The sequence below is a fragment of the Mytilus californianus genome, unplaced genomic scaffold (assembly GCF_021869535.1).
Source record: "Mytilus californianus isolate M0D057914Y unplaced genomic scaffold, xbMytCali1.0.p SCAF_8, whole genome shotgun sequence".
NCBI lineage: Eukaryota > Metazoa > Mollusca > Bivalvia > Mytilida > Mytilidae > Mytilus > Mytilus californianus.
In genome coordinates this window covers 20,658,152-20,685,911 of record NW_026262734.1, presented here as the reverse complement: position 1 = coordinate 20,685,911, position 27,760 = coordinate 20,658,152, and the positions used below count along the sequence as shown (strand labels likewise).

At 35.3% G+C, this 27,760-nt stretch overlaps 1 protein-coding gene across 3 annotated transcripts in view; it reads left to right on the top strand.

Moving 5' to 3' along the window:
* LOC127710861 (lithostathine-1-alpha-like) overlaps positions 1–27,760 on the top strand; it is a 420,068-nt gene that overhangs the window by 10,520 nt on the left and 381,788 nt on the right. For 2 of the 3 annotated variants that reach the window (XM_052216823.1, XM_052216822.1), the window contains exons 2-3: positions 19,464–19,594; positions 20,225–20,347. The exons of the other annotated variant lie outside the window; for it this stretch is intronic. In XM_052216823.1, the coding sequence (XP_052072783.1) occupies positions 19,504–19,594; positions 20,225–20,347 (214 nt within the window). In that variant the 5' untranslated portion in view covers positions 19,464–19,503. The remainder of the gene's footprint in view (positions 1–19,463; positions 19,595–20,224; positions 20,348–27,760) is intronic. 3 annotated transcript variants of the gene reach the window in all.

Here is a 27,760-nt window from a genome sequence, read left to right as displayed (position 1 = left end):
TTGAGAAAAAATTTTAAATGGGACTTTCTTTGGCTTGGACTCTTTTTTTGCTCTCCGTCGTTTGCTAGTTACATTTGTAAGTATATATTTCTCCAATGATAAAGAGTGCGATTTCCTAAAAAATAAATAGCGATTGTCTAGCGATCAAAAATTCTAACGATTCGTCTACGTATGCTTTATGAAACGCACGTAAACGTAATCGTTATGTAGTCGTTAGTTACACGCTAAAATCTACGTTTGTCGTTATTAGCGATTGTTTTATGAAACGACAGCCAGCATTCTAAATTAGAGAAGAACATCTGTTTGAAATACAAAAAATTTTAAAGTTGACATAGCTGCCAAACAAGACAGAATATTAGAATTAGAAGATTTGAATAGCATTTTGGCAGATGATAAAATAGAATCATTTTATGATGGTAAATTTTCAAATGAAGTAAGGGAAACTATCATGACTTTACTCATTGAGTTTGGAGTAAGTCAGAAGAAAGTTAATAATGTAATTAGTTTAGTTTTAAAAAAATTGACTGGTAAGCAACTGTCAAGATTGCAAAGTGCTGGTGTGAAAAGTAGACTTTTAATTGAGGCAAAATGTGTTGCCCAAAAACAGGTAGCAGAAGCTATGCTCATTTATGAGTATGATTTGCCTGATTTAAATGACATTGGTCAAGGACATAAAGGCAACTGCTTACATCAAGATGCCACTTCCAAACATCACAAGCATTTTCAGTCATTCCAAATTACAACACCTGATAAAAAAACTCGTTAGGCTTAAATGAAGTTGGAAGTGGCGATGCTGCATCAATCATGTCCTTATTTAAAAACATAAATTCTGACTTGGAACAGGCAGCACAAAATGAACCTGAGATTGTCTCACATTTAACGTGTAGCATTGTATCAACTATGTCTGATCAAGGGGCAGCTAATCCTCTCTTAATCAACAGTTAAAGGAATTTAAAGAGAGTCTTTTACCAGACATAGTTGAGAACTGGGAAAACCTTGATAATAACACTCAGGCTGAAATGGCCAAGATGTCATCTTTCTTCTGTAAGATGCACATATTTGTAAATATGGCCAGTGAGGTTGACAAATGTTTACAGGTTTTTGAAAGTAACGTTTGCAATGGAAAAACCCATACGCATTTGAGTGGAAGGAGAGTGGTGCTTCTCGTCTGACTAGAACAGCAAGCAAAGCCCCAACACTTCATGGGTGTTAAAAACTGGTGTTGGCCGGCACTTTCGCACTCATCTTAAGGTAACACGATACCGAATGGCATATCTCCCGATTTCTAAAATTTTTGGCACACTGGTACTTTGAATAGAGTTACATCGGAATATGAAATAAAAAATGGGGGTCACTATTCTTGTTTTTTTGTAATTTTGATAAGTAAATGTCAACTTTGGCGCCAAATTTACATAGATATATAGGGAAAATGCCTTTTTTTCGACTTACTTTTCTAGATTTTTCAATGGATGGCTATTTTCTCATATACAGAGAAAGACTAAAAACTAACATAATATCCAGGATTGTACACCAAATCCATACATGTGTAAAAAAAACATATGTCACCATCCTTGACCGATACGCTTAGAAATTGACAAAAATATGTGACGTTACGGAATACAGAATAACCTTATTTTTATTCAGAGGGATTGAAAAAAAAAATGTAACGGGATCTGAATGGTGTTTGTTATTTTATTTTCAATCCCCCTGTCGGAAATTTCCTAATAATTCAATATAACATTCTAATGAGTTAATTTTATTTCGTCCTAACTGGGTGCACTTTTAGCTTTCAAAACTGAATCTTCAACTTTACTTAACCCTACCAAACTAGACAATGCTGATGACACCGATGTATCCATGCATGAATAAAATAAAGTGCTTCAAAAATTTTATGTAAACAGTGATATTGAAGTACAATTTGAATTGATTGATTGATGGTTGCTTAACGTCCAGTGGCAAATATTTCATGGATTTTCAGGACGATACAATACAATTTGAAAAGTTATGTCTAAAAGACACATTTGATGCAGCCGTCAAAAAAGATTACACATTCTGTTAGTTGTGAAAATTATAAAGAAAATCAACATCCTGATAAAATACGTATTCTATAAATATAGTATACTCTGTATGATGTAAACGTGTGGGTTGTGTGCGTAGTTAGTCGGACAAACCTTGCAAACTGTATGCAAAATTTCACTTGAATAGACAAAGTTCAATATTTTGTCATTCGTGGAAAATTATTAAAAAAAAGTGATCCTGAGAATATACATGCAATATAGGTAAACAAAAAAATATATTATCAAAATGCCAAATTCAGCAACCTGTAATAAAAAAATTCAAATCTGACAAGATGCGCGTATTGTATATGTACTAACACCAAGTACATAATTTAAAAGTTAAAGCTTTAAAACTGTAATCCTAAAAAAAATAGCCGTATAAACTCTATATACCAAGTAAGGGACGGACTGTCGAAGGACACGAGTAAAACAATATGCTCCCAGCATTTTGTCAAGGGAGCAAAATATATATTAGCATATATGATGATGTTCTATTTTATAAATCATTTGGTGACAAAATATCTTTTTGAATAAGCAGTTCATAATGGAATGGTAATATGGAGATCTCAAATGTAGCAACGTAAGCAAGCTAACGTCTACGTCATTTGGTCTTTAATGGAAAGTTGTCTAATTGGTAATCATACCACATCTCCTTATTTCATAAGCGATTGAGTTTTCTCCTAAAATACAAGAATTTTAAAGACTAACAAATGCGTACTAGGAGACTGAAATATGTTGCTGTTATAGTTAAAATCTGACTTTTGTTGTGAAGATGTGATGTTATAATTTGATAGATTTAATACTTGCCATACTAAATATACTTATTAACTTTCCAATTCAAGGGACCAACGAATCTTCACTAAAACTACAAATTAGCATTCAAAAAATACTCGTCCATCCTGCATTAGTCACGTGTTATATAAATGTCTTTGGTTTTGTGTGTCGTTAATTGGCTATTTGCTGTTTTATTGTATATCCCATATTTCCATTTATGCACACAAAGAAATAAAAAACCCTTTTAATTTACATAAACATTTGTATACTTGTTGTAAAAACTCCTTTTAAGACTGCGAAGTATCTCGGTCGGGCTTTTCCCGACGACTATGTGAGCAATATGCCAATCCCCCCAAAGGCACCTTTGCTAATCGTCTGTGAGTCGTTTTGTCTCCCCACTTTGTGAAAAGGTGCGTTTTTATCAGCTGTATCTGTACATCATGTCCAACTCAGAACACCAAAAACACACCCCTCCCCGAAGACAAAGTGCAAATTAATATGAATCTAAAATAAAATTGATTTTAAGATCTCGTTGGATTTTTGTCCCCGCGCGCGCGTTGTGGTGGACATACAAATACCGGGCGTCCGTTCTTCCGTCCGTTTGTCTGTCCGGTCTTGTTAGCTCTCTGACGTGTACAATTCTTGCCTGATTTTTATAAAGCTTGTATATTAGGTTTATATCAGCATTTTCGTTGACAAGTTTGAAAATCAATGCCGATCAATTATTTTTGAAAGAGCCATGCCCCTTGGATACATTAACTTCTCGGTTTATATATCGACAAAAACCTAAATTGGAATGAGCAAATAGATAAAATGTCATGTATAATATCAAATAGAATCAATTTATTACAAAAGATAAGAAAATATTTACCTATGCATATACGTATTATTTATTTTAATGCTTATATTCTGCCAGTGTTTGATTATTGTTGCAATATATGGGGAAGTTGCTATGAAAGTGGAATAAATAAACTTAATAAGTTATTAAAGAAATCTGCTAGGGTTATAGTAGAAGCTGACATAATGACATCATCCTGTTTGTTGTTTAATAGTTTAAACTGGTTAAATGTGGAAAAACGCATTCAATATCAAAAGGCAATACTTGTATTTAAATCATTAAATGATATGGTTCCTAACTATTTACAAGAAAACTTTCATTTTATTGGTAATCAGAATTATAATTTACGTTCGGCTGATGAAAAACTATTAAATCTTCCGAAACCAAAAACAATCTTTTTGAAGAAAACATTTACATATTCAGGTTCTCAAATATGGAACAGTTTACCAAATGAAATAAAAATGAGTAATACACTTGTATCTTTTAAAACAAAATGTTACAAATTTTTCATCAATTGTGCAAATTAATATGCTTTTTCATTATTATCTAGATACAATTGTATATTGTGTATAATATATCATTATAATATTGTATGTACTTATAAATATGTTATTATTATTTTGAGGACTCTCAGGAAGATTAGTTTTAACTAATGGGATTATCCTCTTGAAATAAAGATTATTTATTTATTTATTTCATTTAATTAATAGATGGAAAGTTGCATTTTTAAGCGCTCTCACGTGTACAATTTTTGCCAGATCTTTGAAAAATCTATATTAAAGGTTTATATCAGCATTGTCTTGGATAATTTCGAAGGTCAGTGCTGATCAAATATTTTTAAAAGAGTTATGCCCCTTGGAAATAATAATTATATCGGAAATTTTATTGCATTTGCTCTCAAATCTGCATTTCTCTATTCACGATATTTATAAAAAAATCAATCAAAGAACAAACAATTTTTCTTTTTAAAGTTATAATGGCCATTGACAGATACAATATGTACAACGCGGGAGGGGGGTGGGGTGTGGGCATTGGAACTGGTTTTTTTTATCAGTTTGTTTTTGCCGTTTGAATAAAATGGGTTAATGAAAATATCGTTTTGTAGCTTGTTTGCGGTCGAAATGCTTTTCTGGATTAACCTTCATCGAAGCACCGATCATTCAATCATTGTGGGGCCACAGGTTTTTAATTAATCGTTTGATTGTAAATTTCGAGAAATAATTTATTTCAGAATGGAATTGAAAGAAAAAGATGTAACGGGATCTGAATGATTAAATTGTATTTCGACCTAACCGAGTGCGCATTTAGTGTTGACATTCCATATGTTTAAGCCTTTGTTAACTTTCTCCTAATTCCGATGTAGCTGTCCTGTTTAAACTGTGCTTATAAAATTACAATGCTAGTAGTTTGTTTTAAACCAGCTTCCGAAACCATATCGGATTTCTTCTGTACAGTCCAATAAATTTCAAATACTGTTTACACTTGAAACAGTGAATGTTGTTCGGCCAAATAGCCAATTTCAACAACTCTTCTTTTTCATTCCATGCCAATAAACCAGTTTCTGTCTGAGTTTGTACGTCTGCTTGCATGGTTTTTTCCCGCTAAATGCTATCGATATTCTTTTCCAAATAAATTCCCTTTTTCTATTTTGCTAGCGACGTTTTTCGGTGACCATTTAAAAACGATTGGGCTTCATAGCGGAATTGCATTAGTTGTGGTACAATTCCCCGTATTTTCATACATTATCATGCGTTTCTATAATTTGGATTTCTACTTTCAACCCAGAATAAAAAGCTCAGTCTGTTATGCATAAGAACATATATAGATTAATCGTACACATGCTTACTTATCAATAGAAACAGAACATATACAAAGTATATATTTAAATGTGAAGAATGAGAAGAAGAATGGGAGGAAGACGCCGAAACAATCAATTTCAAATAACGTATTGCATCAAATCCCTCGACATTCTGCATCTATGCAAAGTTACTATTAAAAATGTTAATATGGGGACGAAGTCCCCAGTTACGGTAGAAAAATCAATAAAAAAAAAAAAAAAAAAAAAAATCCGGGAAAATTTCCCGAAATTTTCATTGTACTAATGAACTCAAAATCGTTAACTTTTTTTTTTCAGACTTTTTTTATTTCCCCGCATCTGCGCAGAAATCTACTTCCTTCTTCCGGTCTCGTTTGTCATGATACTTTTAGTAAAATGTATATTTATCAGTCTGGTAAAATATAGGAAGGAACACAATACAAATTTCATTTTTAACAATTATTTGATATAAAAAAACGTTACCTGATGATAGCGTTTCTTTGTTTACATTGAATATGACGTCATAACTTAAAAAACGTCACAACTAAAATCACCTAACAACAGAACCAAAACCGGAAACGTTACGGTATTTCCGTTTCTTTTTTAACATATGTTTGAATTAAAAAAAATAATTCATACAGACTTCGTCCCCTTTCACAGGTAATGCCTGCCTCATATTAAGGGGACGAAGTCCCTTATTACAGTAGAAAAATCAATAAAAAAAAAAAAAAAAAAAATCGGGAAGATTTCCCGAAATTTTCATTGTACTAATGAACTCAAAATCGTTAAGGGTGCAATCAACAGTTTTTTTCTATGACGTCATATTTTAAGGGACCATGCCTAAGTGACCCTTAGTGGTGGAATGGTTAATAAAGATACTTGTATAAAACTAGATATTACTGGAATCAGAATTTTCTCTAGTTTATATTGAAATAAAAATATACTGTACTTTTAATATAGTAAAAAAGTTCTATCCAGAGAAAATGGGGAAAAAGTTGCCTAATCTGAACATAAAAAACCTGAAATCAGGTCATGTGCATACCCATGTAAACATGATACAGGCACATTTCCCATAATCAAAACTGTATGAAATTCATAGGTTTTTACCTGGCCTTTAATAAAAATCTTGTTTCAGGGTACGGTTTCCTGCTTCGAAAAGAGCTACAGTGGCTGCAAATAAGTTTTCAATTTTCACTGCCAAAAAAACAGGATGTTTACAGTGTTGTCTCCCCTCAAAACATGAATATTTAATCTAATTTTTAAAATTATTTTAATCATTCAACCTGTTTAATTTGAAAGCTAATTAACTAATTTTTACAATCGAATACAAAAAACATGATACTTTTTCACCAATTATATGAATAAAAAGGGATTTCCCTCCATGGTTATTTTTAGTCGCGGAATAACCCCTAGTTTTTTATACGAAACTGTTTATAGCACCCTTAAGCAAAACTTTGTATGCGATATATAAAAAATTCTCTACTTTTCTGAATCTGTACATTATATCGATTAAAATGATGTCTTACTTTGAGGATTGCGACCATCGATAGTGAAACTACGGCTCATTTTTTATGTCGCATAGTATTGGTATATTGGCCAGTGGCAAATAGTTAAACTGGCATATTCCAAACATTTCCTGTATCACATTTTCATCAGTTATACAAAGAAAAAAAATCATAAAATTGGGTTTCTTTTGAATAAATAGAATAAAAACTATGAAATAAACATAAATAAAGTTACTTTAAACATATTTTGTCCCTAGTATTATATGAACTAAGGTGTAGCTGAGTTGAGAAAAATATTGAAATAGTGTATTTCTTAGGAACGGCACTTGTAGCTATTTGACTATAAAAAGTACCAAATATATAATATAATGAATAAAAATGTATGTTACACTGATCAGTAGTAAAGGTCAAAGTAGAAAAAATCTACACTTTTCATGTGCAACTTTTGGTTCCAAATATATGAGAGAATGAATAAAAATATTATGACGTCGCAAAAAGATGAAAAAACTTCAAAATTTGCACACAGTCTGGTTTTCTTATATCTGGTTGCTATGTACAAATCTGTAATATTTGCATTAAATATACCAAACTGATGCTTTTAAATTAATGTATGCATGCCATATGATATTTTTCAGAATTGTTTTACTCCATTCAGTAACACATTTCTATGCTAAAACCTCACTATATTATATGTTTGACCCTTTAAGGGTGCAATCAACAGTTTTTTTCTATGACGTCATATTTTAAGGGACCATGCCTAAGTGACCCTTAGTGGTGGAATGGTTAATAAAGATACTTGTATAAAACTAGATATTACTGGAATCAGAATTTTCTCTAGTTTATATTGAAATAAAAATATACTGTACTTTTAATATAGTAAAAAAGTTCTATCCAGAGAAAATGGGGAAAAAGTTGCCTAATCTGAACATAAAAAACCTGAAATCAGGTCATGTGCATACCCATGTAAACATGATACAGGCACATTTCCCATAATCAAAACTGTATGAAATTCATAGGTTTTTACCTGGCCTTTAATAAAAATCTTGTTTCAGGGTACGGTTTCCTGCTTCGAAAAGAGCTACAGTGGCTGCAAATAAGTTTTCAATTTTCACTGCCAAAAAAACAGGATGTTTACAGTGTTGTCTCCCCTCAAAACATGAATATTTAATCTAATTTTTAAAATTATTTTAATCATTCAACCTGTTTAATTTGAAAGCTAATTAACTAATTTTTACAATCGAATACAAAAAACATGATACTTTTTCACCAATTATATGAATAAAAAGGGATTTCCCTCCATGGTTATTTTTAGTCGCGGAATAACCCCTAGTTTTTTATACGAAACTGTTTATAGCACCCTAACTTTTTTTTTGTAACTTTTTTTAATTCCCGCACTTGCGCAGAAATCTACTTCCTTCTTCCGGTCTCGTTTGTCATGAGACTTTGAGTGAAATATATATTTATCAGTCCAGTAAAATATAGGAAGGAACACAATAACAATTTCATTTCTAATTATTCTTTGATATGAAAAAACGTTACCTGATGATAGCGTTTCTTTGTTTACATTGAACATGACGTCATAATTAAAATAACGTCACATATAAAATCCCTAACAACAGAACCAAAATCGGAAACGTTACGGTATTTCCGTTTCTTTTTTAACAGATTTAGAACTTAAAATATGTTTGAATTAAAAAAAAAATAATTTATATAGACTTCGTCCCCTTTCACAGGTAATGCCTGCCTCATATTAAAAATAAAAGGTTAATTTACTATTTATATTTCACCTAAGTGTGATTTTCTTTTTCTCATTTTTGTTCTTTTATTTGAATCGTAATTATGCAAAGGTTTTTGTTTTGTGATTGAATATGATACGTATAGAAAGCGGCGTTAAAATGAAGTTTTTTTTAATATACAATCATATATATTTGCAAATTTGAAATAAAGAAACATTTATCTTTCAACTACTTTATACCAGACTGAGGCAAATTGTTTGTTTAATTCGTTCTAAGTTATTATAAAACATCAGGCTTTACGTTTGCCGTCAATATTTTCAAAGATGTCGACAACAGCAGGAACGATAACTCGTGGCGTAACGTCATTCGGTATCGTGTAACCTTAACCCATTCAAGGCGAACGATGCCTCAATGCATCGCCGACCACACGCCGAACGATGCCTTGAGGCATCGCCGTAGCCAGGCCGAACGATGCTTTCAAGCATCGTCAAGCACGTGATAAAAATAATTTTCGTCTTTTAACACATTTTCCCCAGTAAAGCTAATTTATATATGGGTTTTCAGGAAGCTTGTATATCAAAGTTAAAGAATACCTATTCTGACTGAATTTGATACCTAATATTTACTACAATACAATGGAAGATCGGTATACTAGCGTCAACAAACAAAATAAGACGTCGCCATTTTGTACAACACATGTGATGCGAACATGTGACATATTTGGTCAAGAAAATGTTATTTGGAAGGAAATTCAAATTTAATTTCATGATTAATTTGATGAATGTTATATTAAAAAATACGAAAAATGCGTATTGCAATTCCACGGAGACAAAAATCAAGTTATAATCGGACTTCGGTGGGCGCGGTTATTGGATTTTTCCCATGAGTGCAAAAGGTCGCGCTCCTTTTTATGGAAAATCTAAATAAAACTGTCCAACCACTTTCCTCTCTCACTTGCTCTGTGTCAAGGACGCCAAAATCGTAGTAAATAATAGCAAAATGTCGTCTGTAACATTTTAAAACACAAAAATGTCCGATAGTTCAGAGGACGAGTTTGAGGGATTTTCGGAGGGAGAAGTAGAACTTGCTTGTTAACGTAATCAAATGCAAGTAGCTCAAAATGGTATAGGTAATGATTTCATGATCAGTGATGTTGAAAGTGAACTTTCAGATGAAAATAATGATGAACAACAAATGGCAGATGTAAATAATGCCAGTGATGCCCCCAACAATGACGGATGGCACCAAGAATTTGATATATTTGATATATTTGAAAGAGGTCTCCCCCATCTATTCCAACCTAGAAGTAATACAGGCCCACAAAACATATTAGGCCCAGAGAAGGATACCATTGACTTTTTTCAACTTTTCCTATCTGACAACTTTATACAAAGTATAATTGAGGAAACTGATAGTTATGCAAAGATGCAAAAAGATATAAACCCTGACCAAAACAAATCAGATTGGTCTTGTCCCTCCTTGCCTGAGATGAAAGCTTTTCTTGGTATTACTCGGTATTACTTTTCTAATGGATATTGATGTAAAGCCAGACATTAAATCATGTTGGTCTACAGATTGCCATATTTTGCCACAGTTTTGGCACGTGACAGATTTATGCAGATAACTGATCCTCACCAGCAAGTTCTGCAAAGAGGGGAGGCTAATTATGATGGCACTTACAAAGTCAGATACATTATGGATGCCCTTAACAAACAAATGAGAGACCAATATGTCCCCAAGCGAGAGGTGACAATTGAGTGTATGATTCCTTACAAAGGAAGGGTTGCATTCAAGCAATACATGCCTGCTAAACCAACGAAATGGGGCATCAAACTTTGGGCATTGGCAGAGTCTGACACTTGATACATGTTATATTGTGAGATCTACCAGGGCAAGACAGATCGAACACATGTAGGGTTGGCCAGCACCGTTGTTATCTCTTGTCTTGAAGGAGCCAATTTATCCAGACAAGGTTACCATGTTTACATGGATAATTACTTTGCAAGTCCTGCATTGTTCACCAGTTTGTTAGAAAATTTTGACACTGGAGCTTGTGGAACTGTCCGTCACAACAGAAGAGGCTTGCCAAAGGATTTGATGACAAAGAAACCTGTTAATGTAACACAGAGAGGAGATAGTCAGTTTAGGCAAAAGGGGGCAATTGCAGCTACAGTATGGAAAGACAAGAAAAATGTGTCTGTGATCTCTACCATACATGACAACAGCTCGATGGAAGTAAGTAGAATTGTCCAAAATGAAGGACAATTCCAAAGACAGCAACTTCAATGCCCAAAGATGGTTGCGGATTACACCACCCAGATGGGTGGTGTTGACCGTTGTGACCAGTATATTCAATACTATTTCTTTGGACACAAGACACTGAAATGGCCAAAGAGAGTTTTCTTCAAGATGCTTGAAATCATTAAGTTTAACGCCTACCGTCTCTTCCAAATTCCACCAAATCACCAGCAAACTACATCAATGACCTTCTTGGAATTTTCAAAATCTGTTGCTACTAAGCTTATCGCAGGGTATACGACAAGGGACAACCGTCGGGGAGGCCATCAAACCTACCAGTAGAAATCAGATTGACACACAGGCATTTGCCAGCAGACTTGGTAAACAAGACATGGTGTCATGTATGCTGGGCTAGGGTAGCTAATGGTACACAGGAAAAAAGGTGTCTCTACTAAAATAAAAAAAAAATCCACAAAAGATCCCAATAGTCAATTTATATCTAAATCCATGCAATAATACAAAGAATATATTGGACTAAGAAAGACAACTCCAACTTATCCAGGGACACAACTTCCTATCAAGTGATTGCATTACAAGTACAAAAATGGCCGCCGCGGAATTTGACAGACCATTTTCATTCGTGTTTATTCAGACTAATGAGTTAGAATTTTGAATGTGGAGTTATTTCTTACATAAAACTATGTTAAAGGAACACTCGAAATTGTTAACTACCGTTTGTAGTGTTAATTTAGCAGATGAAAGGCAAAAATATAAACCGGTCACAAAAAAAAGATGATTTCGTAAATTAAACGTCATTTTCCTCCCACAAAAGGTTAAAAAATTATCAAAAGTAGGTATTCTCATGTAAAATTATTTATATTGCAACAATCCTTACATGCTTTATTGTGACAATATCGAGTTTGAAACCGATTTGATGAGAAACAACAAAGATACAAACGTTTTTTTTTTTTGTAAAACGTCAATTTTTCTCCATTCACACGTCAAATCAATTCAGGCCAGGCAAACTGCGCACGGAAATTTGAACAGGCCACACAAAGTCGCGGAAAAAAACAATTCAGTAAGGAAAGTGTTAACGAAAGGGATATTGATAACAAGTTGATTACTTTTAGAGGCCATAGGTTTAACCACTTATTTTATGCTGCTGGGGCTACATATCATCATTTGAATGATATTATTGATTTTATTGAAAGATGGGCAGATCAAAATGATTTGTTAAAAAGCATCTCTTTTGATCTGAGAGAAAAAGCTTTTTCAAGTGGCATAAGGGCACTGGGAATAATTGATAAATTAATTACAAGTCCTTTTTGGAGAATTATTGAGACATCAAAAAATATTCTAGATTTAAATCCAACTCTTTGCCACTTGCAAAAAAAACTTCAGGAATTGTCCGTTGATGCATCTCCACTCTTAGCTGGTGAATTAGTATTTGAAGGTGTGGAGGTAATTTTAAATTGACAAACATCATGAATTCTTGTGATACCGGATATGAAATAATGTGTTGGGATGAGTAAGCTTTCCTGCTATGTCAACAGCTCTCTTAATGGTACAGTTTGTTGTATTCTAAACATTTGTAATTTCAGATTGTACTTTAATTGTTGTGATGGGTCTTCAACATTTTCAATAAGGAATGCAGCTTATAACATTTGTCCGTGGCAACAAATTTTGAGTTCCGAATTGAGCTGAAAAATTACAGAAACTACTATAAAAAGGGACTAAATTACTATATATTCATGCAATATCTGGTCAAAAGAGGCAAAAGAATGTATAAACAATTTAATTTATCATTTGCAACCATTTACACTCATTTAAAATAACTTGAAAATGAATTAAAACCATAATATCATGTTATTCCAGAAACTGTGGCCATCTCGGACGCCATTTTGTTGGCGGCCGTCTTGGATTTTTTTTATTATTATTACTACAAATTGTGTGGATTGTCAATACCTTTCAGAAAATATATAGTTTATATACTCTTCTATTGATATTTCAAAAGATATTTGATAATAACCTCCCAAATTTTTCAATATTTTCAGCAATTTGGTATTGCATATGTATATAGTACTACATGTATAAGAGATATTGGTTACAATTTTCTGGTAACTTGTTAAATTGAAATAACCGTAGGTCAGTCAATTTTTTGAATATTTCCTTCAAGTAAAGTTTTTCTTAGTTCCCTTTCCTAGTTCTTTTCAAATATGCAATAAAATTATACATATAGTAGCATCATTTTTTTTTACCTTAAATCCCTTACTTTCTATAAGCAAAAACATTGAAGGATAGCACGTTGAATGTTTTTTTTCTGGTCAATAAAATGTGTATGTTCCCACCCACTTTATGACTTGTCCTTCCGGAAGTAGTATAATTGGATTCCTCAAGCACATGTTTACATTTTGCAAGTTGCTTTATTTTTGTCCATAATGGGTCAGAAATGAATTGTATGGACTCGACTGCGTATCTCCGCGTTGTTCATTAAATTTCTAATATTTCGAACGTAAGTTTAAAAATAAACTTGCTTTTGTTGCAATATTCTACGACTCCAAAGCGGGAGTGAACACTCGGATTTTAAACATAAAAGTTTTTCTTGTGGAAAATCACTTTTTACGCAAACTGTATCGTACAGGTCCGTGTAACACTAAACAATTCAAAATTTTAAAAAGTTTACAAACTTTAGATTTTAAGATTTTTAGTCAAAGTTTTAAAATACCAACATTACAATTATTTTTATAAATTTTGTATAATTTTTAAAATTTCACCAAATAATTAAAATTCTAAAATTCTAAAATTTGTTTAAAAATTTAATAGTTTAGATATTTATTCAAACTTTAAAAATACTAAACATACATGCAGTTTTGATCATTTCGCTTTTTGAAAGTTTGACATTTTTGATTTTTGATTAAATTATAGGAAAAGGGAAAGGACTAAAAAGATATCTGTTACAAGTGCGAAACAGAATAAGAATGGTACGAAACAAAATGAAATTTACCAAAACAAATCAAAACAAAAACAATATTTTTCTGAAAAACTAAATATAATATAAAAATCAAGATGCTAACTTGTTTGATTTACAGGGTGAAAATGAGAAATAAGTTTCTTTAAGTCGAAAAAATAATTAGTAAGACCTGATTTTGACACATTTTGATTCTCTCACTAAATGAACAATATGCAGAAATTACTTGTCATCTTTGTTATTACCATGATTACTGCGATTTTTAAATAGCAAATAAAAGGAAACGGGATATTTGAATTTTTGTAATAAGGGATAGTTCCTTATTTGTTATTTGCACTTTTGTAAGTTATCGTGCGACTATCAACTTTGAGCAAAATACAAGTACGCAGCCACGTCCAGTCAGAATGGGGTGTGTAGAGAAAGTGTCACGTTCTCTGCACGTTACGAACCCTTACAACAACTCTATGAGTGGTTCGTTGGTTGCAAAAATTCTGTCCCTATACAATATACCCTCATTTTCCAGTGGCGATCTAAACCTGCCGACCTTCATCCTGGACGGACTCTATTACAGGACGTAGCTACCTATTGTATTTTAATATTGTTAAATTGTTATCGTCCTGAACATGCATGAAATATTTGCCACTGGCAACCAACAACCAATCATTAAAAATAGGCCGTTTATATATAAATTATAAAGAAACAGATTTCAATTCCCTCGGGCAAAATTACCCTTAGATGGATTTTGCTATTTTTAATGTTCCTTTTGGCCATACACCTCTTCAATTGTTTCGGTTCTTATATTTACTTGGCTTTCAGATATTCAGCTTTGAGTGTTCCAGATGTAGGTATATACAGAAATGCGCTACGGACGTATGCAGTCAAGTGTTGCTTTTATTTTTTATTGGATAATCCATTCACTTCAAATGTTATTGTCAATGGGAAATAGTACATGGGCGGATTAAGGTTTTTGTTACTGTTACCTGTGGGAGTTGAAACCTAGGTATCTTTATGATTTATATATAAATGGCTTATTTTAAATGATTGATTATTGGTTGCTAAACGTCCAGTTGCAAATATTTCATGCTTGTTCAGGACGATCACAAATTAACAATAAATACAATAGGTAGGTCCTGTAACGTGAAATACAGTCCGTTCAGGACGAAGATCGGGAAAATTTAGATCGCCACTGGAAAATGAGGGTATATTGGATAGGGACAGAAATTTTGCCTGGCAACAGGCAACCAACGAGTTGTTGCAGGGGTTCTTTACGTGCAGAGATCGTGGCACTCTCTCTATACACCACATTCTGACTGGACATAGCTGTGTATTTGTACTTTGCTCAAAGTCAATTGTCGTACAACAACTTAAAAATGCGCAAATAACAAATACGGAACTATCCCTTAATACAAAAATCAAATATCCCGTTTCCTTTTATTTGCTATTTAAAAACAGAGGCAGATTTAGGGGGCAGAGGCCTGCCCACCCCTAATGGAGCTACATATATGATAAATGCATATACTTTTTACAAGCATCAGTCCAAACGTTGGCTAACTAGGCCCACACCTTTTCAAATTCCTGGATCCGCACCTGAAAAATGTACCATTATTGAAGCCCCTCGTGGAGGTATCGAAGTCAAATATACAAACATATACTATTAATAACCACATTTAGAGCAGTAATCACAAAATTGACAGATAATTTCTGCATATTGTTTACTTATTTAGAGAATCAAAGTGTGTCAAAATCAGGTCTTACCAATTAATTTTTCCGACTTGAAGAAACATATTTCTCATTTTCACCCTGTAGATCAAACAAGTTAGCCTTTTGTTTTATATATTATTTTTAGTGTTTCAGAAAATATTGTTTTCGTTTTGATTTGTTTTGGTAAATTTCATTTCGTGTCGTTCCATTCTTATTCCGTTTCGCACTTGTAACAGGTATCCACTTTTTAGTCCTTTCCCCCTTTCTTATATTTTAATCAAAAATCAAAAAAAAATCAAACTTTCAAAAAGCGAAATGATCAAAACTGCACGTTATGTTTAGTATTTTTAAAGTTTGAATAAATATCTTAACTATTAAATTTTAAAACTAATTTTAGAATTTTAGAATTTTAATTATTTGGTGAAATTTTCAAAATTAAAAAAGATTAGAATGTTGATATTTTAAAACTTTGACCAAAAATCCAAAAAACTAAAATTTTCAAGCACATGTTTTTATACATTTTTCTGTAATTACTGTAACTCATAACATAAAGATATAAAGGTAAAAAACAAACAATATTTTTTTATTATAATATATATCAAATATTCAAGATTTAGGTAATTAACAGTTATTATTAGGGACACATTTCAAAGGGATCATACTGTCATAATACCATAAACAACCTCAAACAAATTTAAAATTTGAACGGGCATGAGCATGCACATGGCAAGCAAAGATGTCTTCTAGCTATCGTGAACAAAATATGGATTTTACAATGGATGTAGATCAAAAAGTTACAAATAACTGTATTGACATTGATTAGTGCAGATGTATTCTTCTGATGACATGACTCTTGGATTTAGGAAGATTGATGTTTACACATATTTATGGATAACATCTTTTGGTAAGTACATTGGATTAGAATTTCCACCATTTTGAATAAGTGCATATGCTCTTTTAGTTCAAAATAGTGATATTTAAAGTGTCTTCTTAACTTTTTAGAGTAAAGAAAATAATTAGACAATATATTTATGCATTAATTTATATATTATCAAAATGTGTAAGGAGACATATTTTTTTTATTATTAAGACAATTTGTTTTAGAAAGTATTACTAATAAAATAAGAATCTTCTTATATAATGAATTTGGTATAAAACTAGAGATCTGGGGTATGACTGCCAATAAGACATCTATCCACAAATGACAGATAAATATATATATTTTTTTTTCTGGTTGAACAACACTTTCTGTTTTGAGTATTTTTGCAATGTGCACTTTGAATACCCCCAATTGTACTGACTGTTGCCATTTTGGTTTACCAAGGGGGATGGGGGTAGAAATTTTTAAGGACAGAAAATTGTTTTAGGGTTAAATGAGCAGGTACACTTAATATAGTTAATAGGGTATAAATAGAAATTTTATTAAGGCCTTTAACTATAATTTAAAACAATTTTGCTTAGACATAGCTAGAGCAATTTTACTAGCCTCTGGTTTAAACTACAGTGATCAATCATGAAGACAGCATTTAGAATTATTTTTTCAATACTTTGCTTTATTGAGGCACTCTGACAGTCAACAGATTAAAATAGTGGGGAAGAACAATTTCATAACATTTTTTTTCTCAAATAGTGAAGCAAAGTATCAGACACATTCTTATCTTGTATTTATCCACATTTGTTTAGTTTTAATTGATTTGTATAATTGGTTTATAAAGGTAGGCAATACATAACAGACTCTTTATGTCAATGTTTGTTAAATAACATTTAAAAAATATGATATATGATTACGTCATCTTATTAATTTTTACAAACAGTGTTTTGTCACATTTATAGTTATCATAATTAAATATATATATATAGGTTTAATTTCTTTTTACTTTCAGACTTTGGTCTTATCCATTTCAAGATGTTGTCCACAGATGTCACACATGCAATTAATGAAAAAATGTACAGTGGAAGGAAGATATTACAAAAGAAAGAAAAGGACAATTAAGGATTTTTCAACATTAAACATTGTTTCAATATATATCTTACTTCTTCTTGCATAAAAAGTAATATGGCTGCAGGATTAACTAGATTTTATTTACTAGATATCATTTAAAAAGCAAGGATAAAGCTGTCATGTAGTCTGTTGTGAGTGTAGATCTTTCAGCAGTATTTTGGCTATATAAAATACACAATTTAAATTTATTTTTTCTACAATTTGTAGTCATCAGTTTGCAATGACCAGCTAATGTTCAACTTTTAAAGAACTGGCCCTCAACTATTGGCCACCTAGCCCTCAACTTTTAATGACCTGGCCCTCAACTATTGGCCACCTAGCCCTCAACTTTTAATGACCTGGTCCTCAACTGTTGGCCAGGTAGCCCTCAACTCTAATTGCTCAACTGTTGGACACCTAGCCCTCAACTATGATATTTTGCTCAACCTTGCTCAACTAATTTGCATAAAGTTGAGCAATTGATAGTTGAGGACTACCTAATTTGCATGGCAAAAATCCAGGTAGCCCTCAACTGGCCCTCAACTATTTGCTCAACTGACGGCCAGCTAGCCCTCAACTGGCCCTCAACTGGCCCTCAACTGTTTGCTCAACTGGCCGCCAGTTGAGCAATGCAGTTGGCCATCCTATCATTTTTTCTGTTATGTATGGGTCGAAAAATGGCGACGGCTATTTAAAAAAAAAACCAAAATGTTCAAAGTATAAATGCATTGCGAAAACAAATATTTCATCAATAAAATTAGAGTCAGATATTCCCAGGAATATCCTTTTTAAATTGGATACAAATTTTAATAAGTCTGATACAGATCGACTTTTCGTAGGGAAAGCGATCCAATGAGGTACTACACAGAGGCGTCAAAATGCATCATTATGGAGTAAAGGGGGTGGCGTCAAAAGGCGTCATTATGGAGGAAAGGGTTAAGGCCCCCACAAATTTATGTTAAAAATGGCGCAAAATCCTGCATTCTGGGGGTCTCCTGAACTCTTAATTCAGTCCTCTGCAATCACCATTTTTTTAATGATGATAAGTTAAACTTAAAATGAGCAGCAAGATGGTCACATTTTCTATAATATAGTTGATAACATTGATGTTCTCACTATATCAGGACTTTCAGCTAACAAATAATTGAAGTTGTTCGATGAAAATGACGAAGACATGACACTGTGAGACCTGGTGATCATTCAGGGAAAGATTCACATTTAATCTAAGGCTTATTCTTGACAATATTTTTTAACTGGAGTCGGGCAATTAATCAATTAATTCTGACACATAGACAAACATTTTTTTTTAATTTCTAATACATGTAATACCAGTATTCATAATTTCATGTACACATACTAATGACAATAAATCAAATAGTGAATTAGACTGTTTCAGGCAAAAAGATCATAGGTACTTGAGGGACAGGACAATTTTTTTTAGACTTCCCCCTTTTTTCCAAAATCAATTATTTGTTTTGTTTTCTACTAATTCCATTTATTTTTGCGTTTTTCAATACATATGTTATCTCCAACACGGTTCATGTTGTTATTCTGAATATGAAAGAACCTTTAGTAGCACTGCGAGCAAGATCACATACCCTCTTTTTCCATAGAAGTTTACTCACATATCAAACACTTATGCTACTTTGTATTCTAAACACCGAAAATTAACAGTTATATAAGAATAAGAATATTTTATTTTCCAATTAAAGAGCCCTATAAAGAGCTTGTATGATATTACATACAAACACATAAGATTATGGTAGATATTCTATCATTTTACTCGTACGAAAATTAGTAGGCGACTTAAGCTAGTATAATTTTTAATTATTCATCCTCTATTTTTCAGACAATATCATCAAGACAGTACCCAGAGACAGTAAATCATCATGACACGTGTTGCTATGTTTACACTTCTCGTCGTGATTTGTACGGCACTTATTGTGGAAGCCAAATCTGTACATAGAAGAAAGAGGAATAGTACGCATCTATATTTAAACTTCTATTTCTAGAAAAATCTATTGTACATTTCATTACGTATTTTTGTGATTTTTTTTTTGATAGACTCCCTGTTTTCACACGATCGGGCATCCAAATGTTATATTCCTTTTCATGCTTCTACAAGTCAAGAGTGATTTTCTTTGTAACAGATACCAATAACTTTAGTCCTTATATATTCGATTATAAAAGTAAGTGTCTCATGTCGTGCAAGTAAATTACATTGATTACTTTGTTTTATTACAAAAGGAGTATATCTATTTGCAGCAATCTTCATGTTTGAACAACGCGAATGAACATCCATCCGAAAGTGACTAAACAACACAAGTTCACAAAGAACGAGAAAAGTAACTTAAATCCGATTCAATTATAACATTAACAAGTATCTCCAAAAACACATGGTCGAGACAGACCGGTTTAACACAAGCACAACATCTATGATTTTTTTTTTAACGAACACAATATTATGTCCAGTGTTCAATTGTTGGTAAACAAAAAAGAAGATATATCTATAATAATTATTTGTATCGTCCATTAGGTAGAGTTGACCTTTCCAGCTCAATCAAAATGAGTTTTACAGACAGTTCTTAAATTTTATTTTCATTGTTGTAGGTGAGAGTCCAAGAATAAAACGCAAATTGCCATATGGCTGGGAGAAAATAAAAGACCCGAAATTTGGTTATTACTATATAAATCACAACAATGGAAGAACCGAGGTTACACCTCCACCTCCTGGTATGTTACTGTTATTGTAAGATGTTTTCAATGTTTCAGAAATAGTTTCCATTTTGTAAACAAAGGTAATTTTCGATATTCACTGATGAGAGTAATGTTCAAGTAATCGCATTGATTAAGAAATCATTCAGAAATTAAGGGCTACTCCCAATTTCCTGTTCCTGATATCAGAAGGTAAATTCAGACAATCACTAAGGATCATGGATGCACGAAATTAATAATCTAACGCATTCTTTTTATTTTAATGATGTCAACCATGATCATTGTTGACTTGGACTGATTAGTGTAATGTTTTGATAACCATGCATTCACATGGTGCCAACCTTGATCATTGTTGACTTGGACTGATTAGTGTAATGTTTTGATAACCATGCATTTACATGGTGCCAACCTTGATCATTGTTGACTTCGACTGATAAGTGTCATGTTTTAATAACCGTTCCCATGGTGTCAACCATGATCATTGTTGACTTGGACTGATTAGTGGAATGTTTTAATAACTGTTCCCATGGTGTCAACCATGATCATTGATGACTTGGACTGATTAGTGTAATGTTTTAATAACCGTTCCCATGGTGTCAACCATGATCATTGTTTACTTGGACTGATTAGTGTAATGTTTTAATAATCGTTCCCATGGTGTCAATCATGATCATTGTTGACTTAGACTGATTAATGTAATGTTACAATAACCGTTCCCATGGGGACTTGGACTGATTAGTGAAATGTTTTAATAACTGTTCCCATGGTGCCAACCATAGACATTGCTGACTTTGATGGGTGTAATGTTTTAATAACCTTCCCATGGTACCAATTATGGTCATTGTTGACTTGGACTGATTAGTGAAATGTTTAAATAACCGTTCCCATGGTGCCAACCATGATCATTATTGACTTTGATGGGTGTAATGTTTTGATAATTGTCACATGGTGCCAGCCATGGTCATTGTTCACTTGGACTGATTAGTGTAATGTTTTTAATAACCTTTCCAATGGTGCCGTGTTGACTTGGAATGATAAGTGTAATGTTTTAATAACCGTTCCCATTTTGCCAACCATGATCATTGTTGACTTGGACTGATTAGTGTAATGTTTTAATAACCGTTCACATGGTGCCAACCATGGTCATTGCTGACTTTGATGGGTGTAATGTTTTAATAACCGTTCCCATGGTGCCAACCATGGTCATTGCTGACTTTGATTGGTGTATTTGTTTTAGTAAACGTTCCCATGGTGCCAACCATGATCATTGTTGACTTGGACTGATTAATGTAATGTTTTAATAATCGTTCCCATTGTGATAACCATGATCATTGTTGACTGCGACTGTTTAGTGTGATGTTTTAATAACCGTTCACATGGGTCCAATCATGGTCATTGTTGACTTGGACTGATTAGTGTAATGTTTTTAATAACCGTTCCCATGGTGCCGTGTTGACTGGGACTGATTAGTGTAATGTTTTAATAACCGTACCCATGGTGCCAACCATTATCATGTTGCGTGTTGACTTCGACTGATAAGTGTAATGTTTTAATAACCGTTTCCATGGTGCCAACTATGGTCATTGCTGACTTTGATGGGTGTAATGTTTTAATAATCGTTCATATGGTGCCAACCATGGTCATTGTTGACTTTGATCATGTTGATGGGTGTAATGTTTTAATAAACATTTCTATGGTGCATTGGTGACTTCGACTGATTACTTTTATGTTTTAATAATCGTTCCCATGGTGCCAACCATGATCATTGTTGACTTTGATCATGTTGATGTGTGTAATGTTTTAATAATCATTTGTGTGGTGCCAACCATAATCGTTGTTGACTTGCACTGATTAGTGTAATGTTTTAATAACCGTTACCATGGTCATTGTTGACTTTGATAGGTGTAATGTTTTAATAACCGTTCCCATGGTGCCAACCATGGTCATTGCTGACTTTGATGGGTGTAATGTTTAAATAACCGTTCCCATGGTGCCAACCATGGTCATTGCTGAATTTGTTGGGTGTAATGTTATGATAACCGTTCCCATGGTGCCAACCATGATCATTGTTGACTTCGACTGATTAGTGTAATGTTTTAATAACCGTTCCCATGGTGCCAACCATGGTCATTGCTTACTTTGATGGGTGTAATGTTTTTAGTAACGGTTCCCATGATGCCAACCATGATCATTGTTGACTTGGACCGATTAGTGTAATGTTTTAATAATCGTTCCCATAGTGCTGTAAGAATTGCCGCGTCTGCTTACCTTAGGTTAAGTGCATAACCGCACCGATGCTCTTGGATGGATCTTTGCTGGCTGTTAGCGTCTGCTTTAAGTATCCATTATTCCAAAGAGGGGGATTCTGGGTACTTCCGGTAGATCGTCTAAAGATGGTGTGACTAAATACCTACCGGGGTACTACACTCCCCCTAATTTTATCAATTAAGACCCCCCATATAACAAGGGTCCCCTTAGGTATGAATACACAACTAGATGTTTCCCCAGGCCCTTCCATAATAAAACAATGTAACAGGATACATAACAATAGGAAACATTAAAAAACGTATTTACATTTATGTACACCCCTATCAGTTCATTTGTGTAGCCAGATCCATTACATTGGCCTGGAGGGGCTAAACCTGCCCGAGGTCCCCAAGCTAAGAGTAGCCAGGGATGATCTGTCAGGCTTCATCCACATTCCTCCTAATGTGAATGGTAAAAATGGCCAAACAAGAAACAGCTTACCTTTTCCATCCTATGAGGTTATATATCTCCCCCACATCATCCCCTTTTAAAAATTAGATCCCTATTCCCCTTTGAAGAGGATCAACCAGCACTGCTGGCATGTCCCCTGCTTGGTTGATCCCCTAGTTCCCCTCCCTACAACTGGAAGTCATACTCAAACTGGACGGGCTGGGTTGGAAGTATCCCCTCAATGCCCTCCTTTTGAATGACTCCTTTTCCTTCCCTTTGTGGATTGTCTAAAATCCCACACACACCATTGTTTTCTAACAGTGGATGCACTGTGAGCAACTGCTGATTGTGTTCTAAGAAAGCAATACCAGGGTCCCATTGCTGTGACTGTTCTCCATTCATCTGAGCTTCTTCTGCCTCGGCCTGCTCCACTCTTTCTGCCCAGTTTCCAACCTCCCTCAACATCTCTGCTGTCCCTTCGGGCATCAAACCAAGGGCACCCTCCCGAATTTTCATCTTTGAACACTCATCTTCTTTCAAAGCTTCAAACGTGCTAAAAGGGGCCTCCCATGCAAGACCAGACATTGTTGAGACCAAGAGGTTCGGGGCACCCCCTCTCTCTGACAAAGGATTGGGTCCTTGATGTTGTACTACCCCTGCCTTGAACACAGTTGTACCCCCTGGCCCTTCTTGACCATGAACTGGGCTCAGAGAACGGTTTCCTAATTTTTGAGACTCACGTTCACATGACTGTATAGTTTCGGGTAACTCTACAGGTAGTTGGTTTAAAGGAGACTCCCGTTTGGAACATGACATTACAGGGCTGGTGTTATTTATTGGGTCCCCTTCTTCAGTCCCCGGAATTTGTTTTTCAATATGTAACTCCCCTAATGGTATCTTTGAACTCATATCCATCCCCTCTGGCATGTGACCTGCTGTTTGAAATGGATTGAGAATGAAGGACTCACCAACAGAAACTTCCTCTTGTAATAGCCTTTGCCCTTGACCTGTGCCCCAGTGCTGACTTATCTCTTCCAGAAGGGTGTCTGTATGGGGTTGAGTGATGTCCTCAGAACAACCTTGATCGACTGCATTGACCCTGGAAGTAAGGGGGCTATCAAACATGAGGCCCTGTACTGGTTTTTTCTGTGAGTTAATCTTCTGTTTAAAGGATAGCCCTCCTGGGAGGTCCAATTGGTCCCCCTGGGTAGCACTTATTTGACTTATTGTACCTGTCCTAATCCTATTTGCATAGGTGGGATGCTGGTTTATTTTGAGGTCCTTAATACTTCTGTGTATGGGGGCCAGACTCAGACCTCTGGAGTCGACCCGTTTGAGTTTAACGGACCCTTGGTGTCCTCAAAAGTAAGTTTCTTGCCCCCTGGTTTAGAACTTGCTTGCAAGAAATTAGGGCATTCCGTTTTAAAATGGCCTACCTCACCGCAGTGAGAACAGCCTCCCCCTGGGTACATTTGGGAAGGACTCCCAGATGCTTGGCGGGCATTGTTTCTGGCAGCAAAGGTTAACCTCTGAATCTCTGACAATAAATTCCCCAGACTTCCCTGTACCTCCCCTTTCAAAGTGCTAAACTGGGTTTGCATCTCCCTTACTTCCCTCGGGATGGAAAGCCCAGTGACTTCCGACTTGGTAGTGGAACAGACCAGGTAATTATTAAGCCCCTTTCCTCGGGTGTCCGGGCTGACACTTTTTACCTCCTTCCAGGAAGACCGGCGATAGATAGCTTGGTGATTATGCTGATGCCACCGTATTTTATCCACCGCGTGCTCAATGCTTTGGGGCTTAACATTGGAGGCCAACATTCCCGCCTCCTTGTCTGCGGCCCCCTGACATAACCTCATGACTGCCTGTTGATACATATGGTCCTCGGGCAGGTGGCGAAATGCTTTGGTGGCAAGGGACAAGACTCTGTCGGCCCAGTCTTCCAGGGTTTCGTCCCTACCTTGCTAGGCAACGTTAAACTGAACCTGGGCTGTTTCAGGCAACTCATAAAACCCAAAACGTTTGGCCAATTTATAAACCAGGTCTTCATAGGTCAGGTCATGCCTTCTTTCTACCAGTAAGGCATAAAACTCGCTTGGTTTTCCGTCCAAGGACCAACACAACTGGTCCTTGCACTGACTGGGGGACCACCCGCTTACCTGAGCCAGTCGGGAAAATTTGGCATAAAAGGCCTGCCAATTTGTTTTTCCATCATACCTAGGGTTCTTTCTAGGATTGGAGGTCTACCCCCTGGGGGACCCCTTGGTGGGTCTTGGACTCTCTGGGTGTATGCCCCCACAACTCCCTCCTGCCGCCCAAAAGCATCTCGTTGTGAGCTTGTGTGTTTCCCTGTTCCCCGTCTTGTTGCCCCTTGGTACCCGTTGCTACTGACATGCCTTGATGCTGGGATTTCACTTTCCCCATTAAAATCCCGAAACCTTGGTGTCTCCTTTTCGGTATACCTTTTGGCTAGGCCCCCCGTTTCCTTGTAGGTATCCCCAGGGTTACTGTCCCAAGGTGTTTCGCCCTCGTACCTATAATCTCTGGGTTGACTATACAGGGGACTTTGCCTATCCCCCTGTCTATTTTCTTCAGTGGGGTTAGCCCCCCTGTCCTGATATCCCCCACTTTCTTCCCCGAAACTTTGGTGAATTTCCCCACATTCCTGAAAGTCCTGGCTCCTCCCGAAAGGGGGGAAAGATGACCGAACTGACATCTCCCTTGGTGTTATTTGCACTGGGGTCCTTAGCTCCGGACTAGACATAGCCTCTCCAACATAACCAATTGCTTCCCCAGGGGTAACATATCCTCGTTCCCCGGGACCCCTACCCCTAGTCTGTATTAAGCTCTTCATTCGCTGCACTTTTTCTCTGGGGCCCCTTTCCTCTTTTGCCCTAGGATCTCCCCTTCCACAAATCCCCCTATTATCAGACAAATGACTAAAATCCATGACCTCCTGGGCGGCTGGTGTCAACCTTAAATACTGTATCTGACTCAGGTCCTCAATGTCAAGGACCCCTAGATCATCCCTTAATTCGCATATTTTGCCTGCAATTTTAGGGCCCATCCCAGGAATGGATAACAACTCCTCAAAGGTGGCCGAATTAATGTTCACCCTTGCCATGTGAATGTTGTTCGATTTCAAATGTTTTCGAGTGTGATGTTGTGCAAGTAATTTTCAAGGATGCCAGATTTTTACACTGGTGCCTTGGAACTGTTCAATTTTACCTACCAGGTGTTGACAGTATATAATACAGGGAAACTTTTCGATTGCAATTTCCCATAGAGAACCCCTCATACAATGTGAGATCCCCAAACACAGCAGCGTCGCCTTGTAACAATCCGGGGTTCCCACCGAGGATACCGAGAGTTCCCTGAAAGTTGAAAGTGACGAGAACAAGTTACAAAATAAATCCAACTTACTCTTTCTCCCCTTCTACAATAATAAAGTAACAGCACAAAAAAAATGAAAAATATGTTCTGCTGATGAACTGTCAGGAGCACCAACAGGGGCAATATTGCTAATAATATCGGCTGCTAAATTCCAAACCCAGGAATTTATCAATCAATCACATGGGGTTCACACCTTTCCCTACAAGGGTCCCGCGAACGGCTAAGTGTGATACCTCGATATAATAACTACTTCGTGACTGAAACACAGTCACAAAGTACAAACCCAACCCTTTTGTCCCCACAAAACTCGTTAATTGCTACCTCAGAACAACTGAGAGTAGCAAACACTGGAGATTAGTGACCTGTCAGGGTTCACCAATTTCAAAATGTCGACTGCTGTTCTGGCCCCTTCCCTTATTAATTTGGTAAAAAAAAACGACCTCCCCGCTTAAAAATTCGACCAAACCCTGCTCGCAGCGCCAATGTAAGAATTGCCGCGTCTGCTTACCTTAGGTTAAGTGCATAACCGCACCGATGCTCTTGGATGGCTCTTTGCTGGCTGTTAGCGTCTGCTTTAAATATCCATTATTCCAAAGAGGGGGATTCTGGGTACTTCCGGTAGATTGTCTAAAGATGGTGTGACTAAATACCTACCGGGGTACTACACTGCCAACCATGGTCATTGTTGACTTTGATGGGTGTAATGTTTTAATAACCGTTAACATGGTGCCAACCATGGTCATTGTTGACTTTGATGGGTGTAATGTTTTAGTAACGGTTCCCATGGTGCCAACCATGGTCATTGTTGACTTGGACTGATTAGTGTGATGTTTTTAATAACCGATCCCATGGTGCCGTGTTGATTTGGACTGATTAGTGTAATGTTTTAATAATCGTTCCCATGGTGCCAACCTAGATCATTGTTGACTTCGACTGATTAGTGTAATGTTTTAATAACCGTCCACATGGTGCCAATCATGGTCATTGTTGACTTGGACTGATTAGTGTGATGTTTTTAATAACCGATCCCATGGTGCCGTGTTGATTTGGACTGATTAGTGTAATGTTTTAATAATCGTTCCCATGGTGCCAACCTTGATCATTGTTGACTTCGACTGATTAGTGTAATGTTTTGATAACCGTTCCCATGGTGCCAACCATGGTCATTGTTGACTTTGACTTGTGGGTGTTGTCTGTCGATCTTAGTTTCAATGGTGTCAAACAAGGACCATATCAATTAATTCTCCGCTTTTGAGAAATATATATTATTTTATTTTATATATTAACTTCTGAAAAATGTTCATTTTGTTTCATCATATTTCGTTTTATTTTTGTTTTCAA